General features: G+C 35.9%; 1 protein-coding gene, 1 long non-coding RNA gene and 1 other non-coding gene across 17 annotated transcripts; all 3 read right to left on the minus strand.

The window, feature by feature from the left end:
- Window positions 1-5,017: 5,017 nt before the first annotated feature.
- Window positions 5,018-6,949, minus strand: LOC107952939 (uncharacterized). Of its 2 annotated transcripts, none has more exons than XR_001699005.2 (3): window positions 6,240-6,949; window positions 6,006-6,157; window positions 5,018-5,905 (listed from the first exon to the last, which is right to left on the minus strand). It is a non-coding gene; the product is annotated as an uncharacterized lncRNA (long non-coding RNA). The 2 variants fall into 2 exon arrangements; XR_001699004.2 differs by having other exon boundaries at window positions 5,018-5,908; window positions 6,240-6,945.
- A 607-nt stretch (window positions 6,950-7,556) lies between these two features.
- On the minus strand, window positions 7,557-11,083 carry LOC107952938 (uncharacterized). Of its 14 annotated transcripts, none has more exons than XR_005930760.1 (5): window positions 10,332-10,969; window positions 10,036-10,237; window positions 9,797-9,941; window positions 7,900-8,245; window positions 7,557-7,791 (listed from the first exon to the last, which is right to left on the minus strand). XR_005930760.1 is itself a non-coding variant. In XM_016888146.2 (4 exons), the coding sequence occupies exons 3-4, from the start codon at window positions 8,226-8,228 to the stop codon at window positions 7,773-7,775; spliced, it is 348 nt and encodes a 115-aa protein (XP_016743635.1). In that variant the 5' UTR covers window positions 8,229-8,245; window positions 9,797-9,898; window positions 10,041-10,969; the 3' UTR covers window positions 7,557-7,772. The 14 variants fall into 14 exon arrangements, 2 of the variants coding, with proteins under 2 accessions (XP_016743635.1, XP_016743634.1); XR_005930762.1 differs by having other exon boundaries at window positions 10,041-10,252; XR_005930764.1 differs by having other exon boundaries at window positions 10,036-10,252.
- Window positions 11,084-20,554: 9,471 nt separating this feature from the next.
- On the minus strand, window positions 20,555-20,660 carry LOC121204277 (small nucleolar RNA R71). Its single transcript, XR_005899205.1, has one exon. It is a non-coding gene; the product is annotated as a small nucleolar RNA R71 (small nucleolar RNA).
- Between the last annotated feature and the right edge of the window lie 265 nt (window positions 20,661-20,925).

The raw sequence follows: 20,925 nt of genomic DNA on the forward strand, positions 1-20,925 counted from the left end.
AAAAATGCTCCGGATAGTTTAGGAACCCGGGCCATACAATGCTGTCATTTCCACATCGAAAGGACTATGCAAACTAGAAAACAAATATCAATTCCATTATAATATGTAAACATGTGGTTTTGTGAAATAATAACAAATATCATCATGTTGTGAAATCATAACAAATTACAACATTAATTTTGTGAAATGATAACAAATATCAACTACCATTTTCTTAGATACAATGTTAATTTTGTAAAATGATAATAAAGATCATCGATACAATATAAAATTAATCTGTGCATATGTCGGTTAGAATCGGTGCCACATCGGGGTGATCAACAGTTACGCGCTGGATTCCTTCTTAATTTAGCTTCCGGGTAGGGTTGTGGTTGTAGAGATTGTGGTCTTGGTTGCTCCTCTTCTGTGTAAAAGGTTTGAAAAGGGGGAGGCGTTACAACCACCATTTTCCTTTTTAGGTTTTAGTTATTATTATATATAGTTTTAATTAAGGTGAGGTGTTTTACAGTGTAGCCTCCTTAATTTGGCCTAAACATTATATTCGAATTCAGAATATTATATTGACCACCAAAATGACCCATTAAGCTATCGGAGTTTTTAGAACAATCATTTTAAAAACATTTGTTTATCTTAGAAGAAAATTTAATATATTTTCAAAAAAAACTCATGAATTAATAAAAATTGATTAAGTTTAACATTTTTCTTGTAACAATGGTTACTTTTGAAAACTTAGTTAATTTTTAAACTATTTATTCTTTCAAAATTTATTTATAATTTGGCAACAGAAAATTAATATTCAATTTAGTTTTAATTAAGTTAAATCAGAATTGTTTAATGCATTAACCAAATTTAATTCCATGTTCAATATCCTAAATTCAAATTAAAAATCATGCATGCTAATTAAACCCTAAACATAAGTCCCATGCCACAATATCAATAAAACAATACAGTTCCGAAATAATAGGAATTATAAAAATAAGACTAATAATACTTCTATATAAATAAAACGTTTCTAAGCCCTTTGTATGTCATGTCCGCATCCTAACCTAGTCGGTTATCTGTAGAAATAGAAATAAAATGGGAGTGAGCTATGAAGCTCAGTGTGAGTTCCATTACAAGAAAAACAGTGCAGAATAATAAACCAAGCACACATAATAACAATTTTCAGTATAATGGCATTCGTATAATATAGCAGATATTAACAGTTCATTCGAGCATGCTTATGAGTGCCAATGCAATGCAATTTCAATTTAACAAAAAAGATCGTACTCCACTGTTACACTCCACAGTAAGAGTTCCCTAGAACTCTTTTAATTCGGACACTCCAGTTTGTGGATGAACCATCAGTATTTGCAGGTCAATACGCTGCCAATAGGTTGTGAATGCACAACTTGTTTGCAGATAAAAGCTTCCAGTAAGTTTGTGGATAAATCACCAGTGTTTGCAGAGTATTAAACTGTCACTACTTCTTCCTTGCAATCGTCCCACCCCATGCAATGCAGTATTACATGCTAGTAATAGTATAGTACAAAAAAAGTGAACATGCTTAACATGTATTTGGTTCAACAGTAGCAGTAGACATGCTTAACCTGTATTCAGTTCAATAGTAACAATAGGCATATTTAACATGTATTCGGTTTTCAACTAGTAACATAGTGGTAAGAATAACAGTATCAGCTTACTAGAAAGACAGTGATAGTAAACACGAAATATTCACATATAATCATGATACAGTGGCAATTCAATCATCAAATCATAGATGCTAGCATGTTCATAATATCAAAGACACAATTGAGTAAATAAAATTTCTAAAAACAGTATGAGGTTTATACAGGGACTAATCTAAAAATTTAACCTTTATTCTTTAAAAGTACATAACAAGTCTATAAAAAAAATTAAAGAATATATATTTTTTCAAATTTTCCATAAAAATCCTAAAAAAATTAAATATATAATTTTAAAAAATTCAAAAATTACGAAAAAAATAAAAAAATACTTTAAAATTAATAAAAACAAGAACAAAAACAAGGAATGTAATTATTAGAATCCTTTGTCTTTCGGTTTATGCTTTCAATTTGAAGCACAAAATAGGACTAATTTGCCATATTCTTGTACTAAAATCCAAACTTAAAAACCTAAAGAAACTAATACATAACCACGTTAATAATGTGATTAATCCACATATTTTTATTATTTATTTTAAGTGTTAAATAAGAAATTAGTGCTCGAACTTATTCACTTCTTCCAGATTAGTATTTATGATTTTTTTTTTGTCCAGATTAGCACTTGAACAATTTTTCTTTCCATTTTCTCTTTGTCTAAAAAAATTAATTTCCTTTTTTTTTGTTTGTTTTTTCTGCCATTTCTTCTTCTTCTTTCTTTATCCTCCCTCAACTGGTTTTGCTGCCTCTGTCGCCAACGGTGGTTGGCCTCCTTTTCGGACTGGAAATGGCACAGGAGTGTAGCTCTCCGTTTACTCATTCAATTGCTCAAATTAGATTTCTCAAAAAACTTTTCAAAAGTCATAAAAGTGTCTTTAAACTTTCAAACTTCTCTAGCTTGATCTAAAGATCCGACCATCCAATCATAGTGTAACTTTGACAACAACTTCCTTTTGATATGACAAACCTCTTCACTATTCAGCACTCCCAAATAGTTTCCAAAAATCTCCACATAGATTTTTATTTTGGCTTTTGATTCTCTCTCTTTTTTTTTTTTCTATTCTCAAAAATATTCTGCAAAGAAAACATTTTGGTCTTTAAAAACCATTAAGAAGAAAATGTTATTCTGGTAATTGATATTCTAGTTTTCTTGGTCCGTTTTCGCGTGATTTGGGTCCATGCAATGGATTTTCCAGTGGTAAGTCTTTGTTTAAATACAAAGTTTCCATGTGATTATGATGTTGAAATCCAGAAACTAAAATTTTTGTTTAAAAATATTTTTCTTTTTTCTTTCTTTCATTTAATACAAAGTTCCAGCCTTATATTATTAGTGAGGATTTAGTTTGGTTTGGTTTGTTCATAAGCATTTGCAGTTCCTACTCTTATTTTGAATATGAGTGGTTTTTATTTCTAGTCTAAATTCATCGCATTGATGTCTAACATCTTCCAACCTTTCTCCTATCTTCCTTTGTTCATCTCTTATGCATCTTTAATCTTCCTTCATCTGTCTTATGTCTTGTTTCAGGATGATTGAGGAAGGTGAAGAGAAACCTGGGCGAAAGGAAGAAGAAGTAATAGCTTGTGAGGGAATCGAGCATTGGGCTTAAAATCACTCGATTTTTCAATTTGTATCAGATGATATTCAAACCCAGAAATAAGTTTTGAAATGTCTAAAAATCAAACCCAAATATTTGTTTTGAATAATATGTATTTTGGTGCAATTTTGGATTTGGAGTTAAAAATTGTTAGGATCGAAAGAAAAACATAAAAATGAAATTAAAAAGCCCGGAAATCAGAATGGGATTATGTTGGATGATGAGGAAGAAGAAAGAATGCAAAGAATAAAAGAAAAAAGGAGATGGGAAACGGGGAAAAAAGAAGGATAGAAGAAAAAAAAATGGAAATACTTTTTAAAAGAAGAAACGGTAGAAAAAACAGAAAAAAGAAAATTAATTTTTTTAGAAAAATAGAAAAGGACAGAAAAATAGGGGGAGAAAAGTCGAAAAGATTTTTAAAAAAATTTTAGATTATGATATCATCGTAACGACATTATGCTTGGGTACTGTTTTAATTAATGGAAAAAAAAGTTTGTATATTAATTTAGGATAAAAAAAGATTATAAATACTAATTTAAGGGAAGTAGATAAATTTAAATATTAAATTTATATTTAACCTTTATTTTAATTAATTTTGTATATGAGTTCTACCTAATTTGGCACTTAATTAATTATTTTTCTATATAGGTACAATTATTGCTAGATGTGTCGAGTAGTAAGTGGATATGTGGATTGTAAAAAAATTTGACACAAGAACTTAACTTGATGCACAAAACGAAAATCTTAAGATTATTATTATTATTATTATTATTATTATTATTATTATTATTATTATTATTAAGACCTATTTTCTTTTAAGTTTGTCTCTTTTTATTTTATGGATTTATTAATTAGGGTTATTAATATTATTAGAGTTAAATTTAAAATTGATACCTATATTTGTCAATTTTTTTAAAACTAGTACTCATGATTTTTTGTCCTAGATTAATACCTGAAATTTTTTCCATCTACTGTATTGGTACCTAAGATTAATGACATTAATTTTTGATGACATGGCAACACTGGCCAATTCCATGCCACCACGTGGCATCCTCTTATGCCTCTTTTTTCTTTTCCTTTCTCTTCCCTTTTTCTTTTCATTTCTTTTCTTTTTCTAGGCCTGCATTCTTCCTCCGAAAAAATCTTCCTCTCGTCAGAATGCTTGTCTTCACCCAGGTGAAACCAGATTACCCTATGCCTCATTTGCATCTGATCTCTGAGAAGAGAAAACAAAATCAGCGACAAACTCGGAACCTGATATAGAGAAGAGCCGCAACCAAAAGAAGCGCGAGGCTTGTTGTGTCGTCCGCTGGGGCATGGACCTTGCTTCCTTCACAACCCCTCAAATCAAACGTATCATCAGGTGTAGTGCATGGAAAGTGTGACAACTATGAACAGTGGTACCATGGAAAGTGCGTGAAGATAGCACCGACGAAGGAAAAGATTAGTGAGATTCTTCAATGGCGATATATATATAGATATTTATGGTTATTGAGCTTTCGGAAACAAACGTCAATGATTGCGGACCAAACTAGAAAAGATGCTACTGTGCCTACTCTTCCGGATTTTGAAATAAGTTGTTATGTTTGGTTGAGATTTTAATTTTATTTTCTCCCACTTGATATTTACATGTAAAATGTTGTGAATAAATACAAAAATAGTGGTTTAGAAATAGAAGGCTATACATCAAATTAAGAAAGTGTTCGTTTCAACACTGCAAGAGATGGGCACCTAAAGGAAAAAAAAAATGACGGACAACAATTATGCATAAGAAAGTGTTCTTTTCATTATATTGGTTTGTTAACAGAACATGCATTTTGCGATTTCTAAGACTTTAATCGTATGCAATATGACATGCATAAGAAAATGAACTTAATTATGGTACAAAATAATGGTATTACCAATCAGTTTAATCAAAACTCTCTTCTGTAATCAATTGCTTGGCGACGGTACGAGGAAACCGAGCGAGGGTCTTTCTGGCACTCCTTACTGCTGCTTCTATTTTTTCCTTATCTTCTTCACTCATATTTGTTCTTAACTCTACAAACAAGTTTACGCAATTCCTGTCAAACCTACAAAACTTGATTAATATCAATAGGGCAAGATATCAAGCAATAGTGGCAGTGGTACTTGGCTATATCAACTATCAATGATGTAGTACGCTTATGGCTTTGCATGCTGGTCTAATGAGCACTACAACATATTAAATCTTCTTTATAATGCCCGGGGTTTAAATCCCTCTATTTTCGAGTCCATTGAGATGCTCTAAGTTGTGTATCTAGTGGACTGCGTACCAATAGCAGTTTAACAACTTCATGGATAAATTAAATCTGTTACTTATCCAAAATAACATAAAAGAAAATGAAAAGCGAACAACAATCCGACTTTTGAGCAATGCAACATTTAACTTGTTCATGCAAGGCAGTGAAGCAATTTGAAGGAGAAGAATTTAGATGAATTTGCTTACCTAACTAGCCTCGAGACTCCAATGGTACATATTGATCAAAGCAACTGAGAAACAATTTAATCAGCTTGCTTACCTGACGATCAAAATTGACACTGCTAACTGAAAATACTTCATTAGTATTCAATGTCCTTGCTGATCAACCCATCAAACAATCTATTAGCAGTGTTAACAAACTCCTATGACTGCTGCATGTAAAAAAAATAGCACAATAGTAAGAGAATATACATACAAGTGTAATCAGTTTAAGCCTACAATAAGTCTTCAAATCAAAACTTGAATTACACTATATTCAAATTGGTCGTCATCATCATCATCTTCTTCAATGATTTGTGTCTTTGAACCAACTAAAGCCTATAATGTTATCTGGTCATCTACTTTTGTAGCCTGGATCAAAGCTTCCATCAATTCAGGTTCTACTTCTCTCAGCAGTTTCCCTAACACAAAATATAGTATAAATCATTCGCCACAATCCATAAAGGAACGTAAATCAATCGGCTTCCAATATACTTTTTTTACCAATATAATTGAACTGCCTTCGTTTTCCCTCTCGAACATCAGGCCCTAGTCTTTGCAACCAAAACACAAACACCTTATCTACAATAACATATTTTACAGTGAAATACTAAGAAGCTTCAGAATTATAAAACTTGCACTTCCTTAAGTACCTTAACTAGCATTAAAGCATCGAAAACATCTTGTTCGAGAGAAGAGCCGTAAAAGAAATTAAAACAAACAAAGATGTTAGCTTTCAGTATTGTACCATTTGATTTGAAAAGTTTAAAAATGTTTTTTAATACATATATGTTTGTAGGTTGCACTACACTTGAGGATACGTTTGATTTGAGGGGTTGAGAAGGAAGCAAGGTCCATGCCCTAACGAGCAACGCGACAAGCCTCGCGCTTCTTCTGGTTGCGGCTCTTCTTTACACCGGGTTCTGAGTTGTCGCTGATTTCATTTTCTCAGAGATCAGATGGAGATGAGGCATTGGGTAATCTAGTTCTGGGTGGAGACAAGCGTTCCCACGGGAGGAAGAAAGAAAGAAGAAAGATGCAGGCCTAGAAAAAGAAAAAGAAAAAGGAAAGGAAAAGGAAAAGAAAAAAGAAAAAAAGAAAAGGAAAAAAGAGGCATAAGAGAATGCTACGTGGCGGCGTCAACGCCACCACATCAGCAAAAAATTAACAACATTAATCTTCGATACTAATATAGGAAACGGGAAAAAAAGTTAACGTATCAATTTAGGACAAAAAAATAAATACCAATTTTATAGTTAAACCATATTATATATATATATATATATATATGCGTAAAAGGGTTGAGAAGGGGAGGCATTACAGCCACCCTTTTTTTTGTAATTGCCACATTAGAGACTAATTGAATAAATGGACGAAAGTTCGGTTAGGGACCAAGAATTTTAAATCAAGAAAAATATAGAAACTCAATGTCTCAAAATTAAAATGGAATTAAATTTTAGATTTCAAAAAAGTACATAGGTTATTGACATTTTTAAACCTTTATTTATTTATTCATAAGATAAATATACATTTTTGGAACTTGAATTTAGCTTCAAAGTTCAAATTGATACTTAACATTATTATTGGTTCAATTAGATATCTATAACTTAGCCTCAAGATTCAATTTGATACTTAAATTTTTTTTTTAGTCAAATTAGGTACTTGAATTTTGGTTGAGGTAATTGATTTAGATAGCAACTTAAACATTGGCTAATTTTATGTTTAATGAGATTGAGCTTTTTCATATTTTATTTGGAATGTATTTAAACGTGCTACATCATTTATGATTTATAAAAGAAAAAACACATGCAACTTTAAAAATAATTAAAATATGTGCGTAAATATATATAAAAAAAATGTACTAGCAGCAAACTGACCGTGAATGGAGCAAGGGAATTATCTTCATCCAATCAAAAAAACAATATATATTAAGAGTACCAGCAGCTACAAATACAAAAAAGAACCGCCAATTTCCTCGGCGCTTAACCATCAAAATTTTCTCGTTTTCGCTCTTCCTCTCTGTACAAATGTCGTCGTCTACATTCTTCTGCCATGCCTGTGCATAAACTAAGCACATTAATAACTGGACATATATTACCTGCTTCTCTTTTCTTTAATGTAAAAACGTAACGTACAAAAAAAGAAACACTGCCAAATCTCTCACCTGAAATCCTTGTGTGGTGTTTGTCGTCTCATGAGCTTTACGTTGTCGTTGTTGGTATCCCGTTTTCTAGCATGGAGCCTGGGAACATTGCAGGTCTTGCCCTTATCCTTACCTGCTTCAAGATCCTTAATATTGACTTTGTTGTTGTCGGTGGCATCCAAGTTTAAGCCATCATCTCCTTCGTTGCATATGGAGCTTAGTGAAAGCGCCACAATCATGAGATTCAAATCAGTAAGAAATGTGTCATTGGGCTGCCGCAAGTCATCAGCCTCATAAATGGCCACCGTCGTCTCCTCCTCCTCATCACCTAATACGTACTTTGTTTCCATGTTGTTGCTTCTAAAACCTGTACCCACAGCATCTTAATAATGACATATTTCCATCTCCTAATTAAATCATCCCTCATTTTTGACAAATCGTTTAAAGCCTGTAATGCTTAACAGAATGATTTACCTCCTTGATCGACTAAAATCAGGGATGGAAGACAATACATATGTGTATATATATGTTTGTAAGGGATGGCTGTGATGCACCACATGAAGCTAGAGAACCAAAATTTTTAACCCCGCAAATTAGTAACAGCTCAGACTTTATTTTATTGGACAAATATGGGGAAGAGGTTAGTTAAAAATTATTTATACTAATCATCATTGGGAAGAAATGAAATCTAATTAATTGGGTCTAAGCTCGCCAAAACTTAGGCCCGACCCATTACTCCATTGCTATGCTGGCCGCCAGCGTCTACAATGTGGCCATTAAGAACTGCTCAATCCTTTGGAGATGGAAGTTTAAGGAGTCTCATGGTAGCAATAGGAAAATACAGACATGGGATGCCGAAACTTGTTGAGGGTTCTTACAATTCACTGAACAACCAAAAGTGGGCAATGTGCTGTCGACTTTTCTCAAGTTGAACCAACAAAGTTTGGCCAGTACGTTGAAGTAATGACTGCTCTGTCAAGCTTTGGAGCACTAACATGGTATGCTTAAAGAATTTCCAAATAGTTTTTGCTAAATTTGTCTCATCTTTCATGAACTAAGGTCTAAGCATGATTGTTCAGCACAGAGGCTATGTATAGTGTACGGATGGTTAAGCATATTAGCACAAGTTCATTAGGATTGACCGTAATTCCTTTGTTTCGTATTCAGATAGAAGCCATGTTTGATCTAGGAAAGCAATTCATCAATCATCAATGAAAACCAAATGAAGTTTTCTTTTTCTGTCTCTAAGCAAATCGAACCTGACGAAGAAAGACTAGGGGAGTTGGGAATCTAAGGCATGACCAAAGGCTCTTCTAGCTCTTGGACTCATTACAAATAGTTGGCTTTTTGAATTCATTCTTAAACTGCGCCCAGAATCTGTCATTGGAGGAGGTCCTGATGATCTTCCTTTTGGCGTCATTGAAAAAAGAAAACATATACTATGAATTGCTCCAATGTTTAAATTTTGAAATGAAAGATGGAACAATATTTGATGTTGTGCCTTGCTATTTCATATAGGAAGATTAAGATCTAGGGATTTCATAAAGGACCTTCCCTCTGTTAAAGGGTCATCAATATCCCCATTTCCATCGCCACTAACTAAAGCTATTTCACTCCCCGATTTAGAAGTGTCATTGAGACTAGCTCGTGTTTTCATTTTTTTTCCAACACTCTAACCAAACATTTGAAAATAGATTTGTGAAGTTTCCCATGTTAGAGTATATCATCATTAGTAAAGAATTTGTTAGGCTGTTAGTATTGTTAGTGAGCTGTTCACAAGTTGTTAGTCGTAGTTATCCCTTTGTAAATTGTATATAAATACACTTGATAAACTGTATCAAAATAGACAATAATAAATCAATTTTCTCAATTCATTTCAATCATTTCCTTTTCTGTTGAATTCTTTGCATATACTTACATGGTATCTTTCGCCTAAATCCTGGAGACTTACTCGTGCTGCGCTTTCATGGCTAACTTGATTGATTCTGTTTTTGCAAACAATGGTAATCCGTCCAATGTACTGTCAAATTCTCGATTAGTTCAATGCTTCCCTCAACATGATACTGTCAAATTAGATGAAGGTAACTTTGTACAATGGCAACAATACATAAAATTGATTGTTGAAGCTTATGAGTTAACAAAGTTTATTGAAGGTACCTTACCTGCTCCACCATGGTTTATTCCATCTCCGGAGGGTCCTCTGGTTCCAAATCCAGAGGCATCGTTGTTCCATCAGCAAGATAAGTTGCTTGCATTCTGGTTTTTGTCCATAATAAGTGGTGCTCTTCTCTCTTGTTTTACAGATTCAAAGTCTTCATATGATGTCTGGGTACCGCAAACTGCCTGTTCACCGCTTTGACTGAAGCCAAATTATCTTGCATTAAACATGAGTTGCTTTCAATTAAAAAAGGTAATATGTCAATTAAAGGATATGTGGCTAAGATTCAGAATACTTGTGCCTTGATCGAAGCATTTGGATCTCGAATCTCGGAGGTTGAGAAGGTGCAGATTGTTCTTGCGGGCTTAACACTAAATTACAATGCCGTTCTCACCCGTTCGTCGTTCTCGTCCGAACCTCTTCCCATGCAAAGACTTGTGGATATTCTGTTGGAATATGAGAGTCGACAGACTCGTGTGGCACAGGAGGTGTCGTTTTATACAAATCTGATAAAGGCCGCTCCAACGCCGATAGTGGTGGAACTCGCGCGTGGTGGTCGCTTCTCTACTGGTGACCGTGGGAGGGGATTTCGCTCTTAGATCCAGTGCCAAATTTGTGGTCAGTTTGGGCACTTGGCACAGCGTTGTTATTATCGATTCAATAAGTACTACGACAACCCTCTGCGCCGATGGTGGCTTGGGCTTCGACTGCGTGGGCTCTGATTACAAGTGACGGAAGAGGTTGTGCGATGTTTTTGGTTCAAGTACTACGAGTCGACGCGAGGATGCTGCCAATGGTGGTTTCTCCTTCCCTCCAAAGGTTCTAGGTCCATTCGGGCCATTGTCGATGATGGCTCCACCAGGTTTCAGTCATGGCCGATGGTGGGAGGGTATACCACCAGATGTGGTCGTGTTACATATGACAAATTTTAGGGTTTCACATAACCTTTTTGACGTTATGGGTATTGGGTCATATGGTGTGGGCCTTACTAGGCCAATTGTTACAAGCCAGAGTTTTGGGCCACATGGTGGCATTGCTAGGTCGAATGGTGTAGGCCACTTTTTTAGGCCACATGATGCTAGTCAAAGACTTGGGCTGAGTGCTAATTTTGTTAGCTTTGGGGGCCCACCTAGTCATGAACAAGGTATTGGGTGCCTAGATGTCAACGATGTGGGTATTCATAGGCCAAATGGCGGACTGTATGGTGGATCGAGTGTTCCGTGATTAACAAAGCTTAGAGCGTGTGTTCTTCTTGGGCCAACTTCTAGAGTTAGGGCCTTAGATCTGACTTTTTTTTTATTCCCTACCATGTGTTGCGTTGCCACGGGTTTCTGATGTGCCTACGTCGGATTTCTCGAACACCGCTAAGTTTAATGTGAATACGACCTAGTATGGGTCCAATTTTGATAATGTTGATTCTTCTATTCCTATAACCATAGGGACTTCATCGTGGTATCCTGATTCGGGAGCTACGCATCATGCTTGCAATGAGGCCTCTGCTTTGAATGATTCTACACCATACTCAGATACATCTCCTCTTTTTATAGGTGATTGGACACCTTGTAAAAATTACGCGTGTCGGACATTCTACCTAGCCTACAAAAAATAAGTTGCTCTATCTGTCTAATATTTTGTGTATGTCGAATATATGAAAAAAATTGTTATTTGTTTCCTAGTTTTCTAAAGAAAACAATGTCTTCTTTTTGAATTTCACTCGTTTCATTGTGTTATTAAGGACATCTACACTTAGGAAATTTTGTTACGGGCCACACTCATGATGGACTCTATCATTTCTCACTGGTTGCTTCTAATGGTGTTTTTCCTTCTGTTCATAACACTGGACTTCAAACTAGCTCCGCCAGTTGTGACATTTTTGCACTATGGCACCGTCGACTTGGTCATCCCTCCGCCCGTATTGTTAAATCAGTTTTAGATAAATGTCAAATTGTTTCGAATAAAGTTTGTCTTAATAATATTTTTACTGCTGTTCAAAAAGGAAAGTCTCATAAGTTTCCTTTTTCAAACTCTACTACTAAATATACTAATCCTTTTGACTTGGTTGTCTTCGACTTATGGGGACATCCATCTTTTGTTTGTAGAAGTAATTGGTATTATGTCTTGTTTGTTGATATGTTTAGTTGTTTTACTTGGCTATTTTTCATTCGGCGTAAGTCTTAGGCCATTGATTGTTTTATTCAATTTCAGAAGTTGGTTAAAACTTAGTTTGGGAAAGATATCAAACAATTTCAAAGTAATTAGGGTGGTGAGTTTCGAGCTTTCACGGTAATTCTGGCTAAACATGGTATTATTCATAGGCTCTCGTGCCCATATATGTTAGAACAGAATGTTGTGGCTGAACAGAAACACAGACATATTGTTGAAATGGGTCTTACTCTTTTGGCTCAAGCGAATCTACCTATGGAATTTTGAGGTTATGCTTTCATTTGTGTTGTACATTTAATAAATCGACTGCCTACTTTGGTCTTGAAAGGTTAGTCTCTTTATAAGATTCTTCATGGTAAGGACCGAACGTATGATCATTTACGAGTGTTTGGGTGTTGTTGTTTCCCATATCTGCACCTGTTTCATAATCACAAGCTAGAATTTCATTCTCAGTCGTGCACGTTTTTATGATATAGTCCTCAATATAAAGGTTATCAATGTCTTACACCGGATGGTAGGATTATTGTTTTTGGACACGTGTTTGATGAATGTCAATGTACCTTGAGAATTTTGTGGTTCCTTCCCAGTCCGGTGGGTGTGTCTCCACATATGTTCCTATTGTGCAGTCTTTATCTGATAGACCTGCTGAATTATCAAGTCCCAAATCTTTGTTCCGTGACTTGTTTATTAACACTGATTCTCGTACCACAACGGAACCGGTAGACTCAAAGATTGAATTGGGTGTTGTTAGTTATGATCAAGACACTCTGTCTACTACACCGGAGGATTCAAGTCATGTTGCTCCGACTGCTACCACTCCAACTACTTCTTCTATCCCTCCATTTATGGGTAATACACATTACATGGTTACACGGTCCAAAGTGAAAGTTTTTAAACCAAAGCATTGTCTGTTGAAGTTGTTGATCATGAGCCACACACGATTATTGAAGTATTTGCTAGTGAGGAGTGGCAGTTGTGTACAAGCTGAGTATGATGCTTTGATTAAAAATTCCACCTGAGAACTAGTTCCCTTGCTGCTTAGTAGAAAGACGATTGGTTTTAAATGGCTTTCCAAAGTGAAGAAGAATCCTGATGGTACTGTAGCTCGTCGTAAGGCTCGATTAGTGGAAAAAAGGCTGTTATCATGTACCACTGTGTGATTTTAAAGAAATGTTCAGTCTAATGGTTAAATCTGCTACTAGGCAGACTATTTTGTCTGTTGCTGCCTCCAAAAATTGGCAGGTTGATGTTAACAATACTTTTCTGAATGGTGTTCTTACTAAAGAGGAGTACATGCACCAACCTCCAAGGTAAGTTCAATGTGGTGAGAATGGAGAGCCTTTGGTGTGCCGATTGACGAAAGCCTTGTATGGGCTACGCCAAGCTCCACGAGCATGATTTGAAAATTTGAAATAGTTTCTTGTTTCCTTAGGTTTTCTTTTATCAAAATCTAATGCTTTTCTGTTTGTTCGGGTTACAAATGACTTGAATATGTATGTGTTTGGTTTATGTGGATGATATTATCATTACCAAAAATGCACCTAAAAGTATTAATGATTTTGTTCGATAGTTGCACGTTGAGTTTGCTCTCAAATACATGGGAGATCTTTATTATTTTTTGGGCATTGAAATTATTCGATCGTCAACTGGGAGCCTTTATCTCTATGAACGTAAGTATATTCTGGATCTTCTTGACAAAATTTTGTTAGCAAATGCCAATGGTATCCATATGTCACAGACTTAGGTTTTTCCCATACGATCCATGCGGCCTGAGACAGTTCTTTTACTCCAAAAATGCCTAAGTCAGCCTAACTCGCAACAATTAAGGATTCAACAGAATTCCTCTAAGGCACCCACGAAGAACAACGGAAGAACGAAATAGAATGAATTCCAAAGATAAACAAAAGCCATAGAAAAGCAAGAACACTTGAGAGAAAAGTTTGAGTGAATGCTTTTAAAATTCTATTAATAACTGAATGAATTACAATGAGGAGAGATGACTCTATTTATAGTTGAGCCTCTCAAAATCAATGGTACAGATCAAAATACATCAATAGCTAAGAATTAAAAGCTATCAAGAAATCAAATCTCTAAGATTACAGAATCATATCTTCTAAAGATTACATTTAATGTCTAGGATTACATATATTTGAAGATCACATTCAATATTTTTCAAGTTTTGTAGATGGGCTTTCAATCTCTTCGAGCAACGGGCCAGTCCGATTGGGCCAAATGACCTTATTTGAACATGATAGATTGCACAAGTTCGTCATGGTTGTGGGCTCTCATACGTAACCCATGGCATTCTCCTCCACTTGTTCTAGTGATGCCTTCGTCACGTCCTTCTCATGGAACAGGTCTATCTTTCCTTGGAATTGTCACAATGCCTTGGCAGTTCCCAACTCGCTTCACTGTCAGGAAGTCCCTTCCATCGAACTAAGTATTCATGCCACGGCTGATTGTACTTTTGTTTGATCACACGATTTGCCTCGATGCTTTCAATTTCACAATCGTAGGAGACCGTTATCCTCATTGGTGCTCATTCAGATTTGCCTCAGTTTAGATCCTCTTGATCCCCATACAACGACTTAAGCATACTCACGTGAAACATTGAATGGACTTTAAGCTTTGCTAGTAACTCAAGCTTGTAGGCCACCTTGCTTACTCTCTTCACAACTCGAAACTGCCCCTCATACCTTTGCACAAGCCTATTGTGTAAACCCGTATGTTGAAAAATCAAGTGTAGTTTAGCAAAGACTAAGTCATCCACCTGAAATTGCACATCTCTTCGATTTTGATCAGCCCACTTCTTATTACGCTTACTTGCCTTGTGTAAACAAACTCTAGCCAAGTCATTCTTCTCTTGGCAATCCTTCACAAATTGATAAGATGCTGGATTTGGTTCTATATAATGGGTCACAATAGCTTTAGGTGTAAATGGCTGTTGGCTCGTCACTATCTCGAACGGACTTTGATTCGTGGCCTCACTTCACTACAAGTTGTATGAAAATTGGCCCACATTCAACAACTTTGGTTAATCCCTTTATGTGGTATACACATAGTGCCGAAGATATGTTTCCAACAACGCATTCACTTGTTCGGTTTGCTCATTGGTTTGTGGATGCATGCTAGTGGAAAAGTTTAAGTCCGAGCCCATTGACTTGACCAGCTCCGCCTAGAACTAGCTTGTGAATCACCCATCTCGATCACTGATGATAGATAGTGGCACTCCCCAATATTTCACCATGTGTTTAAGGAACAAACGAGCTGCCTCCTCAGTAGGGCACTTTTTGGTAGCTGGAATAAATGTCGTATACTTTGAAAACCTGTCTACCATGACAACAATACTTGCAAACCCATCAGACTTAGGCAAACCAACAATAAAATCCATGGATACACTTTCCCATGGTCTTTCCAAAATGAGTAAGGGTTGTAGCAAATCGGCCGAAGTCTTTAACTCTACCTTGTCTTGTTTGCATACTAGACAAGTTTTCACATAGGTCTCTACATCATCACCCATGTGAGGCCAATAGTAACGATCCTCCAAAAGGACCAAAGTGTGGTGCATTCTTAGATGGCCTGCCCATCTCAAGTCATGACACTTCTTCATGACTTTCTCACGCAATTTCCCATAATGAGGCACATAGAGACGTTGCCCATAAGTGTATAGCAACTCCCCATGAAGCTAAAATCTCATCGTTTTCCCCTCATTAACAAGCTCAATCAAGTTTTTGGCTGTGGGATCATGGGACAGTCCCTCTCGAATACGCTCTAATAATAAACCATCGAGTTGGCTGACGGCTGTAAACTCCATCTTTTGGCTAAGTGCATTAGCCATAGTGTTGACACTCATCGGCTTATACTCCATCGTAAAATCAAACTCAGCTAGGAAAACCTTCTAGCGAGCCTATTTGAGAGACAACTTTTTTTGGGTTAGAAAATAACTGTTGGCAACATTATCGGTAAAGACCATGAACCTGAAACCTAGTAAATAATACCTCTATGTGCACAAGCAATGCACCATAATGGTTATCTCCTTTTCTTGGATCGTGTACCTCCAGTCCGTCTTGTTAAGCTTTCAACTTTCAAAAGTAATTGGATGTCCATCTTACATCAGTACTCCCTAATGCCATAATCTGATACATCCATGCGTACCTCATAAGGCCTTGAATAATCCGGTAAAGTAAGTACGAGCTCTCTCGTCATCACTTGCTTTAATTGATTAAAGGCCCTATCACATTGTGGATCCCAATCCCATACTTTACCCCTTTTGTACATGTCCGTTAAGGGTGCGGTAATTTTGGACTAGCCTTCAATGAAATGTTGATAGTAATTCACCAACCCAAGGAAAGATTTCAACTCTGTCACCTTGGTTGGAGGCTCCCATTCAACAATGGCCCGAATCTTGCTCTTATCAATCCGGATCTTGTGACCTCCCACAATTTGGCCTAGAAATGACACCTCTCGTTGGGTAAACGGGCACTTTTCCTTTTTGACAAATAGCTCATTGCTTTCTTCAAATGTTCCACATGCTCCTCGAGTGACTTACTATATACCACAATATCATCAAGGTAAACAACTACGAAACGATCAAGGAAAGGTTGAAGTATATTATTCATTAGGGTGCAAAATGTAGCTGGGGCATTTGTGAGTCCGAAAGGCATCACAAGAAACTCATACGAACCATACCGCGTCACACAAACTATCTTTGGCTCGTCCCCCTTGGTATTCAAACTTGATGGTACCCCGATCTGAAATCCAACTTGGTAAATCATCTCGCACTACTAAGTTGATCAAACAAATCCGCAATAAGGGGAATAGAGTACCTGTTCTTTACAATGATATTGTTTAGAGCCCGATAATCGATGTACATCATCAACGACCCATCGTGTTTCTTTTAAAACAACACTGGCACACCATACGAAGATTTAGATAGCCTAATGAATCCCGTGTCTTAAAGCTCATTCAATTGTTTCCGTAGCTCTTCTAATTCCGGTGGAGACATACAATATGAGACCCTTACTAAAGGCACCATGTTGGACACTAACTTGATCCTGTGGTCCAGCTCCATTTTGGGTGGCAAACTCTTAGGCAACTAGGTGGGCGTCACATTCCGAAAAGACTGCAATAATTAGCTTACTTCTTTCAGGATCTCACCAATGAACTTTAGGGGTGTGCAAAATTCGGGTAAAACTGAAAAAATTCGGTTAACCGACCGAATTTGATTAATCTGTAGGTTAACTGAATTAATTCGGTCGGGGGTCGATTAATAATTTTTTAAGTTTTTGGTTAACGGTTAATTTGGTTTGAAATCGGTCGGTTAACCGAATTTTTTCGGTTTAACCGAAAAAATTAATAAATAAAATTATAATGTATAAATAGCCCACTATTCAAACCCAATCCAACATAAACCCAAGTACCCTATCTAATATATATTAACCCAAGTACCCAACCCAACCCAACCCAACCCAATTACCCCACCCAATCATAAAAATTACAAATAATTTAATAAATAAAAATAAAAATCTAAAACTAAAAAGAAAAATAAAAAACAAATAATTTTATACAAATAATTCAGTTAATTCGGTTAATTCGGTTAAATTGGGTAATTCGGTTAATTCGATTAATTTGGTTAATTCGGTTAATTTTATACTTATTTTAACCAAAAATTAAAAAAATATATAATTTTCAGTTAATTCAGTTAACCTATCGAATTAACCGAAAAGTTTTTGGTTCGGTTAATTTTTTTGAAAAAATTTCGGTTCGATTAACAGTTAAAAATTTTGAAAGGTCGGTTAATTCGGTTAATGTTATTTCGGGTCGGTTAACCGGTCGATTAACCGATTGAACACCCCTAACGAACTTAACTGTTTCTTCCATGCTTCACTTTCTTGTCATTCTTACCATACATTGATGGTCCAAATCCGAAATCACTATGTAATTACCAGAAGGAACAATAGACACATTAACCCGGTTAAGGAAACTTAATCCAACCACAAAATCATAGTCATTAAGTATTATTACCTTAATGGATGCCTTACCGGTCCAATTACCAAGTTGGAGATCTACTCCCTATCAAACCCCCTTGATTAGAACACTTCCTGAGTTTACCGTTTCGATCCGACCTGACTAATTTTCGATCTTGAGGCCAAATTTTTCAAGCCTCTTCGGACATGAACAAATCAGGTGCACCTATGCTAACAAGCGTATTCAATTTTCTACCGGCCACCATGATGTCTACAAATATCAGCCTGATAAACCGTAATTTATACATATTTTTATCTCATGCTTAGCCTATTTATGACTGGTTTCTCCTTAGATTTGGTGAATTCGATGCTCCTAATCCTTTAATTTCATGTTTTATACTTAGGTGAGCATAGGAGAGTAAAAAGAGTAAAAAACGGGCCAAAAAATGGAGAAAATAGACCTACGTGGGAAATTAACACGGCTTGGACTTCCTCACACGTGCGTGTCACAAGGCCGTGTCCATTTGGCAAGATTGAAGCATGACTTATACGGGTAGACTACACGCCCGTGCCTATTCAACAGCCTTGATTACGGGATGAAGTAATCGCATATAGGCGTGTCATACGGGCGTGTCCCTGTCGAGCCCAAGTATAGTCCTATTCAGAAAAGGCCAATTTTTAGGGCTCTTAGAAATTCAAAAGCCTATTTAAACACCTGAGGAGGCACTTAAGAGGGAGACGCAGAGTAGGAAGCAAGGAATTACTTAAGGAAAGCCGATTGATCCATCTCAAATGCCGGATTCATCATCAAGACTGAAGATCTCCTTTCAAGTTCCTTCAGGAGTTTTGGGTTTTCTTATGTTTTGTTATCTTTATGCTTTTGAGATGTTTTCTTTCATAAGTATGAACTAAACCCCCTAAATACCTAAGGGGAATGAAGCCTAAGACAGATCTTGTTATTATTATCTGAATTGTATGATAAATATTTGACTTTTTCTTAATTATGTGTTCTTAATTCTTATTTTAATATTCCAGGATATTGATTCAAGTTAAGCTCTTATTCAGAGGAGGAATAGACCCTGTCTAAGAGTAAAATTGTCATAATTAAGCGGAGTTGATTGCGCGCCTAGAGATAGGGTGACGAGTTTTTGTCGGATTAGGGTGAAACCTAATAAGGGAATTCATAAACCGAGTTAATGCAATTCTAGGGTGTTAATAGAAAGAGATTTCAATTATTCAACCTAGGGTTAGACGTTATTAGTCTAGAGAGAGATAATAATATAACTTAGGGATTTCTACGGATCAAGTCAAATGAATAAATCGTCTGATTCAGAGTCAAATAACAAGTGAAGTCTAGGTGGATTTTTCCTTAGGTATTGTCTTAATCAATAGAATTCTCCCAAAAGTATTTTCCCAAATTTTCTTTCTATGCATTCTTAGTTTAGTAATTAGTTTAAATAACCAAACCTTTTAATTTCTAGGCTAGATAATAAAAAGGAAGTAAATACTAGTACTCGTGGTTCCTTTGGGTTCGACAATCCGGTCTTGTTGAACTATACTACTGTTCGATAGGTACACTTGCCTTAATCGTGATAATAAGTTAGTCTCAAGAACGATTCATTCATAAATCTTTAAAACCTGTCACGAATATCACGTATAAAGTTTTTGGCGCCGTTGCCGGGGAACTAGGATATTAAGAACACTCGATTTTTATTAATTTAGCCATTTTACTTTTATTACAATTTAAATTTTTATTTTCTTTTCTAATTCTTCATTTATTTTCTTCTGAAAGGTTTTTCTAGTTTATGACCAGAAGAAACCCGTCAAGACCATTACTATTCGATAGTAAGATCGATCGCCCAGTTCATAAAAATCGAAGAGAAATAAGGCGAAGCCTAAAATACACAGAGGACGAGCAAGATGACAATACTTTAACCACAACTGAGGAGATGACCGATAACCAGAAAAATCTGATACCTCCTGCGATTGCCACTGATCTAGTAAATCAGAATCATGCTCCACTCACTATGTATGATTATACTAAACCTAATTTAACAGGAACTGAGTCGAGTATAGTTAGGCCTGCTATTACTGCAAATAACTTTGAACTGAAACCTAACACAATTCAAATGACACAACAATTTGTTCAATTTGATGGTTTGTAGGATGAGGATCCAAACGCTTACTTGGTGAATTTTTTTGAAACTATGCAATACCTTCAAAATCAATGGCATCTCTAATAATGCCATTCGCCTTCGGTTATTTCTTTTTTCATGAAAGAACAAAGCTAAACAGTGGTTGAACTCGTTACCACGAGGGTCAAGTACTACTTGGGAACAGATGACTGAAAAATTTCTATTAAAATATTTTTCGCCAGCAAAAATGGCCAAATTACATAATGATATCTCTTTTTTTATGCAGATGGATTTAGAAACACTTTACGACGTATGGGAGAGATACAATGACCTTTTGAGAAGATGCCCTCACCATGGGTTACCACTCTGGCTACAGGTTCAAACATTCCATAATAGCTTGAATCCTTCGACTAGACAAATGATTGACGCAGCTGCTGGTGGAACTATCATAAAAGGACACCTGAGGATGCCTATGAATTTATAGAAGAAATGTCACTGAATAATTATCAGTGGCAAGTCATGAGGACAAAACCAACGAAAGCAGCCGGCGTTTTTAAAGTTGATTCGGTCACCATGCTCTCCAATCAGGTAGAATTATTAAATAGAAAAATTGATGGTTTACTTT

The sequence above is a fragment of the Gossypium hirsutum genome, chromosome A07 (assembly GCF_007990345.1).
Source record: "Gossypium hirsutum isolate 1008001.06 chromosome A07, Gossypium_hirsutum_v2.1, whole genome shotgun sequence".
Classification (NCBI taxonomy): domain Eukaryota; kingdom Viridiplantae; phylum Streptophyta; class Magnoliopsida; order Malvales; family Malvaceae; genus Gossypium; species Gossypium hirsutum.